The sequence below is a fragment of the Crocodylus porosus genome, unplaced genomic scaffold (genome assembly GCF_001723895.1).
Source record: "Crocodylus porosus isolate Cpor-Errol unplaced genomic scaffold, CroPor_comp1, whole genome shotgun sequence".
NCBI classification, from domain to species: Eukaryota; Metazoa; Chordata; order Crocodylia; family Crocodylidae; genus Crocodylus; species Crocodylus porosus.
Window position 1 is genome coordinate 44,783,359 of NW_017728948.1, and position 13,406 is coordinate 44,796,764.

Genomic DNA, 13,406 nt, shown 5'->3' on the forward strand with positions numbered 1-13,406 from the left:
TACAAAATGGACATTATTCTCCAAGTCACTAATGAAGATATTGAATGGTATTAGATCAAGGACAGGACAGAACCCTGGGAAACCACATTTTGATATCTTGTCTCAGTTATTGAACTATTGATAGCTACTCATTGAACAGTCAGTCCTCCAAGTGGCAATGCACCAGCCTTACAGTACTTTCTCCTAAAATGTGTTCCCTTCCCTTATTTGTGTCACACAAGGCAGTATGAAGAGCTTTGCCAAACTCAGAGTATTGTCCTATCCATTGCTCTCCCCTTATCTACAAGGCTTATCACCTGGACATAGAATGCAATAAGGGTGGTTGAGCATGACTTGTTCTTGACATTAGTTAGTCGCGATCACCTTGTTAGCCTCTAGTTCTGTGCTATCCAGGTCATCCATCAACTAATGCTGTCACTACCATGCTGCTAAATTTCCAGGCCAGCAGAATGCCACATGGGCCAGATGACATGGCTTTGCAAGCTGAATCCTGGTCACCCCTGCTCTAGATGCTTAGAAAGAGATTTCTTTATCATATGCTCTGGTATCTTTCCAGATATCAAAATAGGACTGACTGATTTGTAATTCCCTGGGTTGTTCTTGTGTGTGTGTATATATGTGTGTCCCCTCCCTTTTTTTCCTAAATATGGGCACTATATATGTCTTTTTCCAGTCTTCTGAGACATTATCGGACTTCTGTAAGTTTTCAAAGATAATAACTAATCCATAGATGTTTTAACAGGGATAATCCACTCCCCTCCACCTCACCCGTGCTTTCTGGCATGCATGACTGAGAACAGAGCTCAGAGGTGGCTGAGCATGCTGGAAAATAGACAGGAGCAAAGTGTTGTGGGATACTGGAGGTTCTCCCATTTTAGTACTTACCCTAAACTTAACTTAATGACTGGGCATTCATAGCACTGTCTACTGCTACAGGTGGATGCCAAAACTGTCTGCGGCTAAATGACTTTATACCTCTTGTGGGTGATATTTTGTGTTGAACCAACAGTATGGTTGGTATTGAATAGGGCAAGCTTTTGAGAATCACAGTACCCTTTTTATGTGTTACTGCTGTTGTCAAGTTGCATACAGTGGATTTGACTGCAGCTGGAGACAGCTGGTATTGTTTTTGACAACCATACCATTTATTTTCAACCACCACTCAGAAATATAGTTATTGTTCATTAGCAGTTAGTTTCCCAAGGCTTAATGTCAATATTATTCTCAAAAATAGATTTTAGCTTCCTATTTTTAAAAACCTTTCCTTTCCATGCCTGCAGTGGCTCAGGCCAGAAGCCAGGACACACTAGAGCACACCTCCCAGGATGCCAGCCACTTTCAAAGGGAGGGGTCTGAAGCTCTAAGGCTTTTCCCTCATCCCTGCTCGAACAGAGGGCGTGTGGCCATGCCCCCTGTTCTCCACTTGAGCAGGAAGTGGGCTGGGTGGCAACAGCCTGAGAGGAACTGTCCGCCCCACCCTGAGCAAACATTGGCTGGGGTCTAGGGCCAAGGAGGGGGTTTAACCCCCTCTTCTTCACCTCAGTGCACTAGCCCCAGGCTCTCAATTGTGGCCAAGGTGTGGCCATGTCCCCTGCTCTTAACTGTGTGCATGTGCTCTGGTGCATTTGATGCTGCTGAGGGGCTGGAGCCTTTGCAATGTGCCTGGCTCTTTAAAGAAGGGGAAAACTGTCATCAGATACCACCAGGTACCTGTCTGCATTTTATCAGCTGCATTCTATCACCAGGTCAATATTCCACTCCCACCCCCCCAACTACCTGTCTCACACCTATTGTCTCCCATTCCCTCTAATCCTCATTGCTATCCATTTGCATTTTCACAGACCTGCATTTTGCATGTTGGCTTCTGTTCTACCCAGGAGAGCACACAAACACCAACTAACTCTCCCTATGCCTGAAGGAGGGTGTTTGTGCCCAAAATCTTGCAGAGAATTTTCCAACTATTTAATTGGTCTTTTAAAGATATCACGTTTATCCAAAGCTGCTTCTCACAGTCTGCCTCTGTGGGTGGACACAAGCCACTGGGATCTGACTGCTTGATGCCAGTTCAAGTGAGAATAGAGGGAGAGACCTGAGACACCACAGGAAAGAGGAAACCTGCTGCAAAAGAGGTGAAGGAGGGCAGAAAAAAGAATAAGTAACACTGGAGAAAGGGAATAGCTTTGAGAGGGGGAGAATATTTGAAGGGAAAACCTTTGGCTGGATGGAACAAAAGATATACAGTGAACTATTTTTTCTGAATGTGAGTAATGAATCTAACTTGCTACTGTAGCTAGCAGGAGAACTCAAGGTTTGCCACTGGAGCAGAGACCCAGATTTCCCATTTCCACCCCCTTGTCGGCAAGCCCTCACTGCTCTGGCTAGGGAGCAGAGGGGTGGGGCCAACCCTCCTCTGCTCAACCAAACAGCACAGCCCAGCCCAAGGCTGCAAAGCATCCTGGGATGCTGGGGGACTGTGATTTAACTTGAACCAGGAAGAAGTCTGGGACAGAAGTTTCATAAACTGGTTTGTCCTGAATCATTTAAGTTTGATACTACTTTCAACCAGGTTTATCTTAAACCAGTTTCAGCTGTTTTGTAACTGGTTTATGTGTAGTAGAATCATAGAAGGACTGGAAGGGACCTATAAGATCAAATCTGGTCCCCTGCCATGGGCAGGAGGTAATTGGGCTCAAACAAGCTCAATGAGGTATTTGTCCAGCCTCTTCTTAAAGACTGCAGAGATGGTGATTGCACCACCTCTGCTGGAAGCATGTTCCAGACTCTAGTTACCTGTACAGAAAAAAAGTTTTTCCTTATGTCCAGCCGAAACTTTTCCTCACCTAGCTTGTGTCCATTGGTCTGCGTCTTCCTGACAGGGGTGGCTTTTCTGAAAAGTTGTTCACCTAGGTCCTGGTGTTCTCCCTGGTCTGTCCCTAGACCCAGGCCATCTGATAAGAAGCACCAAGGTCTTAAACTTGATTCAAAATTCCAAATATTTCCTCTATAATCTTTAATTGTAGCGCTCTCTTTTTAAAAGTATGGATCCTGGGGTTTCTGGGGCAATTTTGGATTGGGGCTGTGTCCTGGCATTCTGAAAAACTCCCTGAAATAGAATTTCCTTCCTGAATTTGAAAAATTGATCTTGGATTAATACCAAGTAGAGTCCTGGATTTCCAAACCATGCAGTTGCACAGACTCTGAACTAGTCAAGGATCATGTGGCATCAACAGTTGTAAAACTGACTAGCAGTCCTCAATTTCAGGGCTTCTGTATTTTCATGTATACCACACTCTGTAGCATAAGGTGTGTATCTTGTTTTGGGAAGGCAAAGTTTAAAAAATGTTCAGACAATCATGACTGACTGCATGAAGCAAGGGCAGAGCCTACTTTTCAACTCACTTGTTCTCTCTTTCCTACTCAGGCAGAAGCTAGTTTTGACCCTCTCACAGCTATTGCCAAATTGGTAACAGTTTCTGGCTGCTCAGCCAAAAGTTACTATCAATTCAGCAGTGGCTGTGAGAGGGTTAACTCCATCTGTGATGCCAAAGAGTGGATCCACCGCTGCTACTTACTTTTCCAGTTGAGAAGCAACAGTCATTACAGCATTCCTATGCTTCCATTCCAGTGCAGCTATCTATCAGTTTCCTCTCTTTAGATATGCACCCCAATTTTGGAGGGCTTATTTGGAGGAGCCCAGGTTCTCTCTCAAACCTGAAGCAATATATAACTAAGTACTAGGCCAGTTAATTAGTTCTAGTTGGCATCATGTAAATATGGCTATACTAATTAGCTGTGTGCTTCTAATTCAAGAAGTAGCCATTGGCTACCTCCTACGCAGGAAGCAGCATAGGTATGTTCACAGAGCTAATCAGTTTGTCTAAAAGAGCTGCACTATAGAGGCTACAGTAACCACAGCCAGAAGTGATAGACTAATTCTGGACATTTGTGGTATGTCAGGACTTCGTATCAGAATTTGTTCCTTAAAAGCTTATCTGTTTGTAGACCAGATTGTACAATTCTGATTCAATAAATAAACAACGTGGTTACCACAACTAGGAAAAAAACGGTGTCTATGTGATAGTAATATTTACAAGCAAGGTATTATAGCTTTTCTTTATTCTAGTATACTTAAAAATTGTGGTTTTGGGGGATTGCTCTGGGTCTGTAGAGAAATTGTCTATCATTTTTTTACATTATTTTTCTGAATACACCGTTCTTTATGCTCTTATCATTGATCTTATTCTGCCTTAAAGCTATTGCTTAGGGTTACATTAAGAGGGCAAATAGTGAGCCAGAAAGGGGCAGCTTTATGAGGTGCCTTTTTATATACAAGGAAGAAATTCAGTGCTGCTTTTTCACTAGACAATAATTAAATAATTTACAGAAGTTCTACCAAAATCTACATTTCAGTATAGAGAGAGAACCCTGGCCTATCGTATCATCTATGCATTTTCAGTATCAAATAAAATATCAAATGTCTGATAACTGATCTATTAAATTCTAGTCTAGCAGCATACTATTGTACAATATAACAATATTGCATAACTTTATTAAAAATCTGCAAAGTGAAAGATGTGCAAGTTTTGTCAGAGAGCTACAACAAGAAGAACAAATTGAGTAAAATCAAATAATAAAATCATTCTACAGTTCATGATTATTTCATAGAAGTTAATATATTTAACTAATCAGGAAAAAAGATTTGCTTGTAATCAAGACCCCAGAGTGAAGATTTGGGTACGTTTCCTGACTTAGCCAGAAAGTCCTGTGTTAACCTTTGCAAATCTTTTAATTTTTCAATACTTGATCTTCTCATTTGTAAAAAGTGGCCAATATATTTTTCCTGTCTCTGGCCCTGCTTGTGTATTGCCTATTTAGTTTGTAAAATCTTCAAGGCAGAGATTTTCTTTCAATGTTTTGTGTTTATGCAGTAGCAGTGGAGAAACCCTTTTTATCAAAAAATCAGATTTGAAAGGAGCAATACTTGAAATAGTTCCCCAGTAATGTTAATCAAATACATCTTTATGTGATCCAAGTTATACATATGGGATGTAGGAAGGAGGTTTATTTTCAAAGCATTAAGATGATACAAATGAGGAAAACAAAAATAATGAAATCAGTCCAAGCACCTGGAGTAAAAGATGAATGAGCAGGTCACTGTCAGATGGCTTGAGTAAACTAAGTAATCATTGATTTCTATTGACTACAGAAAAAATGCTGGACAGGAAAAGTCACTCACTTGGCTGAAAAAGTCCTCCTTTATAATTCTGTCTGTATTACCTTGCTGTTTTGTTACTGTATCACTTAATCACCTTTCTGTCTTTAAGCTAAGCATCTTCGTCCAGCAGACTAGGACTGGGAAAACAGTGTGGATACCAAATCTAAGGGTGTGACTTTGACTAATCTTGTGACATATTCATTCTTATGCTAAAATATTGAAAAAAAATGTTACCAGGGTAGCTTCTACTCTGCTATATTGCTTGTATTGAAACTTGTTCCTGGAACATGCATGCTTCTTTAACATCTGAGTCTTAATTCTCTAGAGCAGTGGTCTCCAAACTTTTTTGATCACGCACCCCTATCAGTAAAAAAATTTTGAGCACACCCCCCCCAATAGATGTATATTTATATTCGCACACCCCATCAGTAAAAAATGTTTGAGCACGCACCCCCAATATATGTATATTTATCTAAATATAAATATAAATAGAAGTTCTAATATTTTCTTCCTGCACCCCAATGGATCGTCTTGCGCACCCCACTTTGGAGACCACTGCTCTAGAGGATGTTTTTGTCATTGTGAACATGCTTCCTCATAAATCCCAGTGTTTGTTGCAAACCCATAAAAAGGACTACAGAATTGGTTCCTGTTTGTGCTTTTCTGAGGGTTTATAATGGTGATTTACATTTTACTTAATAATGTGCTTTCCATGGACTTGTTTGATTCATTTATTTATTTTTTAAGTTTCCTTTTCAGGATTAGGGTCTATGATAGTCCCACATTTCAGCCGGTACCACTCAGGTTCATTTTTTTTTCTTTTTCTTTTTGAGCCTAGGTCCTGTCATTTTATTTCTACAATGTTCATGTGTATCAAAGGTAGCTACCATTTTTATCTTATAAATTCCCATTCCTTGTAAAACTAAACTTTTAAGGTATGAAATATCTTCCCCAGGAAAATGAAGACCAAAGAAAGAGAACATTTAATTTTAAACTCTGCTTACTAATTTTTGTATGCCTTGTGTGTGAAGATTTCCAGCTAGAGATTTATTTTAAATTTTTTAAATTTATTTTGCAAAGGTGTTTTCTCTTGTTTAGTTACCTTGTAATTTATCTTATATCTTCATTTCTCACATGCACAGTATTCACCATATCCTGATAGCCTTTAATTATATATTGAATAATTACAAACATAACCCTTACACAAGTAATCAGATTGGCTATCAAGTCTTTCTTTCATATTTTGCTAACTTTAAACTTGGGTTAGAAGGAATCCAGATTTCTAAAATTGCTCACTTCTGCATAGTGAGCATATTAGGGAGAATGAATGAGCATAGGAAGGAAAGAAAAGCAATAGTAAATATAACAAATGCGCTTGATTCTTCCACACATCTATGTCTATTTGGATATTGATATGTTTTCAGGGTTTGCTGTAGTTGCAACTTGCATTTGCCTTATTTCCTAGGATCCATTCTAAAACTAAGTTAATACATATGACAGAAAAGAAGCGTCTAAAGATAGAAAGCAATTGAAAAAATTCTAAACCTTTATCATTATGGGGAGGGGAAGGAAAATTAGTCTACAGATGAGCAATAGCGAGGATAAGGCACCAGTTCTGCTTAAAATATTGCAGTCAATCAAACTACTTAAATATCAGTGCAGAAATTTGAAAGGTATTGCCCATGCAGTACTTTCAAAAGCAATTTAATTTAAAATTTCTAGAAGGAATTTAATTACTCTGAAATTACACAGACACCCAAAAAATTGTGTCCCGCTAAAACTCCCACTAAAACTTGTTTCTGACATTAGCTGGGCTATGGCAGAGGTGGTTGTGAAAACCTGAGCTGAAGTGACATGCTCAAGGTTAAGCAGAAAGCCAGTATTTTCAGCTTAAACCCTTGTCATCCAGGAACTACTGTCAGCCTGGTATGTGGTGGTAAAGTGTATGGAGCTTAATTTTGTAGAAAAATTATACAACACATTTTTAATCAGAAATTTGATATTATTTATCAAGCTGATTCTACTGCCTTTAGGACAGCATGTGCCCATAGCTCAGCTGCTGGGAGTTACCAGAAATCTCAAGAAAATCCTCTACAGTCATGTCCTAGCTGGGAAAAAAGCATCATTTTAGACTGTGTGAAACTAACTTATTCTAACTGAGGGCTGTCCAGCTGGTGTCCCATGGGCCCCATCTGGCCCCTAACCTGAGGCCCCTGGACTCCCAGTTCAGGTACTGCACTTTCCCGCTGCTGTAAATGGAATCTCTGGGCTCCCCCATCCTCCTGTTTCCACTGCCTGCCCCCATGCCTGCAGATGAGATGGAGCAACATAGCACAACCCACAGGGCTGAGGTAGTCTGTGACTGGAGAAGCTTGAGGGAACCTGGGAAACTTTGTGGCATGAGAGTACTGGTGTTCCATAGCAGGGGAGAGGGGTCCCGTGCAACATGATGCAGTGCAGTGAGGGGGCCCATATGGTGCAGCAAGTGCCATGTGGCTTAGTATGGGGCACCCACATGGTACAGCTGAGGAGGAAAGGTTTTTGTGTGCAGTTTTTCATTATTCTTGTGGGGGGGGGGGTATATGTATGTATGTAAGAGTGGCTTTGCAAAGACTCTGTTCCTTGCTTTGTTACCTGTGCCTGCTGATCAATCTCAGTGGGCTGGAAGCATCCAGAATCTAGTGCTTGGATCTGAATGCAGTGTGATTATAAATTGGTTATTTCAGCATAACCCAGTCTGTTTTGATTGTGTTTAATATTATACTAATAAAATTTGCTAGTTTCCTGGAATGTTGCGTTTTCCCTCTACAGACAAGGTGACTTGCCAGGTAAGGCTAAGGCCGCCTGAGCCCCAACCACGGGAAGCCCCAAGTGCAGGCAAGGAGTGCGGGCAGTGCGGTATAGGCCCCAGAGACGGCGAGAAGCGCGGGCAGCGCAGTATAGGCCCCAGAGAGGGCGAGAAGCGCGCGCAGTGCAGTATAGGCCCCAGAGAGGGTGAAGGGCACGAGAAGCGCCGCATAGCCCCAGAGTGCTAGAAGCACCGCATAGGCCCAGAGGGCGAGAAGCGCTAGAAGTGCGGCTGAGGCCCTAGAGAAGGCAGGCATACGGGAACAGGAAGCCTGAGCAAGCGTGCGGTAAGAGTCCGGGAGAGAGGCTGGGACGCGAGAACAAGCCCGGCAGGCAAGTTAAAATAAGAGGCTCCAGGGTGAGTGACTAGCACCCTACTGACACTAAGTCCCGGAGAAGGGCGAGCATGCGGTAGAAGTCCCGGAGAGGGGCAGGCGCGCGAGAGTAAGCCTGGGGAGGGGCGGACGTGCGGATAGAGGCCTGACTGATAGGAGCTCGACAGAGTCAAGCGCGTGACTAGAGGCCCGGAAAGGGCAAGAGGGGGACAGAAGCCTGGGAGGGGCGAGTATATTGGGCGCACGTACGGAGAAACCCCAGAGAGAGGGAGTGCGCGTATCGAGCGACCCCAGGTGGGGGCGAGCATATGACACGAGAACATCCGGTACAGCTGCGAGGCTTGGGGCGTGCTAAAGGGGAGGTTGGAGGCACGCATAGCCCTTAAGGCTGGGCTGCACCGAGTCACCCCATACGGAACGGAGAATAGTTCCAGCATAACACCGTGTACTAGGGGATCAAAGGAAGCCTCCCATATAGAACCAGATATCATCAAAGACATGGCAGGCGAGATAAGAGGGTGCTGGATCACCTACTTGGCACGGTAGGGGGGTGCTAGAGGGATCACGGCCGCCCCTGCGCCCCGCCCCATGACACAGACTATAATTTAGTATTTTTCTGGTTCTGAGATGGCAAAACCCCTTGGTGAAAGAAGCACTTCTGGAGGCAAAGGGAGGGACTTCTGGTGTCAAAGGTCAGGGGTTAGGAGGTGGGACTTCCACTCCAAAGATGGTGACCAGGGGGCGGGATACCTGTCAAGGGACAGAGCCACCCATGAGGCTCTCAACAGCTTGCCAAAACTCAGGAAGCGGCCTTCCACCCAATTTAATTGCCTACCCCTGGGCTAACTGCAGGCTGGATGATGTTTCTTCATGGGCCATATTTTTGACACCCCTACTGTATAGAAAAAGGAGTGAGATATGCTGTTAGTAGCCACTTTTACAAAGGTCTGTGCTAGAAGAATATTTTGTTGTAATCTTTTGAAAAAATAAGAGTAATCACACTCCAAACAAGGTTAGTTAAATTGTTATCCCAGTCTGTATGCACAGTAAGTTTCGGCTCTGCCATTGCTGCAATCACTATTCTCCAATTTCTGTACTGTAGAGGCAGGGGTCAGCAGCCTGTGGGGTGGATCAAGCTCACAGAGTCGGGGGGCTTTGCCTTTTGGTAGTGGGGAGTTTCTCCTGTGCTGTGCCACACTGAATAGTTGGGCTGTGGGGAGCTGTGCCTGTGCCTTGGCAGTGGTGGCTGAGTCCTACTACTTGCCTGCCTTGGATATGAACCAGGTCATCACAGCCCACCGCTACAGCAAGGATGCCAGCTGCTGGTATTGAGTCCCAAATACTATTGCTGTATTATCCCTGTTAAATATTTTTAAGTAAAATGTTTGTTTTCAGTTTCTGGTTTTGAATTTTAATACAAGAGTGCTAGACTTATTCAGATCTAGCTCATCTAAAATACCTTTCACTTCTCCCAATGAGCACTGAATTCCTCAGGTGGAGTATCTAACTTTATGGTCCCAAGCAAAGTTCTATGATGAAAGGTTACTAGCCGACCAGCAGGAGCATATTGAAACAAACTGAAAGGTCTTCCTTACTGACTAGTTGACATTACCATCTGATTGTACCCAACCTGCATAGAGCCTCGCCCTAAGAGGCAGAAATTGAAGGTAGGATTTCTTTAAAATAAAAAGATAAAATATCTAGAAAGGACATGTGGATAGTCCCCTTGCAGAATATTCTAATTATCCTCTGGGACTGAATAACCTAGTTTATCAAAAATGGACTGCAAAAGGAATTTTTGTTACCAGGATTATATAATACTGTTACAATGCCCTCTAAAACATTTAAAATGCTTAAATTGTGTTTGTTATGGCCAAATTGCATTTCAATCAACTTAATTTTGTTAAACATAACTCTTCCGTACATCCTCACCCTTCTCTGTTGCCTTGGAGGGGTAGGCAAAAAAGATTAGTCTGATGCTTTACTTGGATGAAGAAGTTGCAATGAACAAGCTAAAGCTACATAAATATGATTTTTCTGAAAAATAACTGCTAGTCCCATCAGCCATTTATTATTTTACATTCATAAACTAAAATACAGCTTTATGTAGTTCAGAGAATATTTATTTTTCCGTTTCCTAAAATGTACCAGATCAATTCTAATGTTTGTAAGAATTCCCTTCCTCTTTCATTCTAGTCACATAACCATATCCTGAGAAACCAAAATTCTTGGAAAATGCTTGTAGGAGCATTGTTGTACATATTGGGTGTTTTCTATAATCCAAAGAACTGCTTGTTGAGTGTTAATGTAGACATCCACTCATCTAAAATACTTAACAAAGGCATTAAATATTTACATAATAAGACTTACTATACTTATTAGTATGCTTAAAGTACTAACTACTTCTCACCTGCGTCTGGCCTTTTTTGATTTCTATCATCTCCAGCTCTGAGGAGTCAAATTCTGTCAACTTTGTGCACATCAGTTTATCTGTGTACAGCAATGACAAAAAAATAAAGTATTTCTTTTAGAAATGATTTTACAAGTAATTTATTTTACATTTCTAAAATAAATTATAAAAATAGTTGTGTTTTCCAGTTATTTTGGCACAATATCTAATGTCCATGTATTTGTTTTTTATATATTATGTTTCTGTGGAGATTATTAAAAGTCACTGTGCTCTGAAAGGGTAAATCATTTACCTCATCAGAAAATGTAGTTTCAATAACAGCATTCATTATTCATAGAGAGGAACTGGAGCATGAAGCAGTTTGTCAAGTTTAAAATCCTTTTCTCAGTACAGTGCACCTTCAAAGGGCAAAATAATGAAGCATAAATTAACAAACATCAGCTTGACTAAGCTCTCTCTCTCTCACCATCCCCCTTTTCTTCCCATATGTACTTAGGTTGGTTCTCTCCTCTGTTTCGGACTACTTTGCAGCAATGTTTACAAATGATGTACGAGAAGCAAGACAGGAAGAAATCAAGATGGAAGGTGTAGATCCAAATGCACTGTGGGCTTTGGTTCAATATGGGTATACAGGTAATACAGTTTTTAAAAAGGATGATAAAGTTGGTCTAATGACTTGTTAAGTGAACATCTCGTTCCATTATTCCATTTCAGATGTTTGGTAGACTTCTGTTGCTGCCATTATTTGAGGCAGTTTAACAAGATATAGTACCTTAGTTTAACAAGATACAGTACTTTTGTAGTTAGCTGACAGATTGTCAACATATTTCAGACACACCCAGTCTGAAAAAGGAGTACTGTATTAATTATTCTTTTGCACTGTTATAAAAGTTAACTTCTTAAAAAAAAATAGTTATTTTTCAGCTCGTTTGGAATGGTATTGCCAAGTCTTATGTTCTGTTATGCAGTTTGCAAAAGGTATTTTGCTGCATCTGGTTTTTGTCTGGCTTAACAAAAGATGAAAACAAGGGAAATTACCATTTGGGGCATTGGTTCCCTCTTTTACCATTTCTTAGTATTAAAATTTTTTTTTTAGGGACATGTTCTTTATGGAATTACTATCAATATTCTGTCATAAATAATTAGATCATGTCTTGTAATTTTGATAGGTCGCCTTGAATTAAAAGAAGATAACATTGAGTGCCTGTTATCTACGGCTTGCCTTCTCCAGCTCTCTCAGGTTGTAGAAGCATGCTGTAAGTTCTTAATGAAACAGCTTCACCCATCCAATTGCCTTGGAATTCGCTCTTTTGCTGATGCACAGGGTTGCACTGACTTGCACAAAGTGGCTCACAATTATACCATGGTATGTCTTTATTTCAAGCATCATCAGTCATTGATTTTTGTAGCAAGGAAAATGCAGAATATCTAACAGTGTAAAAAAAATATTTACCCTGAGAGAACTTTTGTTGTTATCTGAGCTATTTAGATGTACTGTGACATTAAGTATTCTTTTCTGTTTTGGTGGTATTCCATCTCTTCAGGAAAAAAGTAACATGTAAAAATTTCAAAATCGCCTTGACTGAAAGTCGCTATGTTTTGAAAATGCTACTCAGTATTTCACAATGTACAAAAAATAACTCATAATATTGCTTACATTATGTATACTATGAGTATTGAAATCAAACAATTAAAATTTAACTTATAATCATTTTTTTTTTTTACTTTTAAAAATTCACATTAGCCCAGTTTACTTTGCAAACAAAGGACAAGTCAGTCTTTCAGTGGAGGAAGCTAAAGAGAATAATGAGTGAATTTTACTGGCAAAGAGCACACGATGGAGGTATCCTCTAAGTGTGTGGAAGAGGCTCTACAAATCTGTGTGAAGAGAGAACCAAATATTACTGGGGGAAGCAGGGGGCAAAGACAGACGGGAGTTGCCCAGATCTGCAATTCAAATGGCAGACTCTTCAGAGTCCAGTGATATTATCTACTTTATACACAACTTGTTTATTTCTTGATGTCATGATCAACTGGACAGCATAAACACAATACTTTTACCTTTTGTGGGTGATACAAAACTGTGGGGAGAAGTGGACACACTGGAGGGCAGAGAACAACAACAGGCAGACCTGGACAGGTTGGACATAAAACAATGGGCAGAGAACAACAGAATGTGATTTAACAAGGAGAAATGCAAAGTGCTGCACCTAGGGAGGAAAAGTGTCCAGCACACCTACTGCCTAGGAAATGTCCTGCTTGGTAGCACAGAAGCAGAAAGGAATCTCAGAGTCCTAGTGCACTCCAAGATGAACATGAGTTGTCAGTGTGCAAAGCTAACTGCACTTTATCATGCATCAGCAGATGCATGACAAACAGAACCAAGGAGGTGTTACTTCCCCTCTGTCAGGCACTAGTCAGACCGCAGTTGGAATACTGTGTGCAGTTTTGGGCGCCACACTTCAAGAGGGATGAGGATAACTTGGAGAGGGTCCAGAGAAGAGCCACTAATATGGTTAAGGGCTTGCAGGCCAAGCCCTACGAGGAGAGACTAGGGCACCTGGACCTCTTCAGCCTCCGCAAGAGAAGGTTGAGAGGC

General features: G+C 41.2%; 1 protein-coding gene across 1 annotated transcript in view; it reads left to right on the forward strand.

Moving 5' to 3' along the window:
• KLHL5 (kelch like family member 5) overlaps positions 1–13,406 on the forward strand; it is an 84,797-nt gene that overhangs the window by 26,427 nt on the left and 44,964 nt on the right. Inside the window, 2 exon segments of the mRNA XM_019553200.1 lie at positions 11,304–11,440; positions 11,977–12,173. Coding sequence (XP_019408745.1) covers positions 11,304–11,440; positions 11,977–12,173 — 334 coding nt within the window.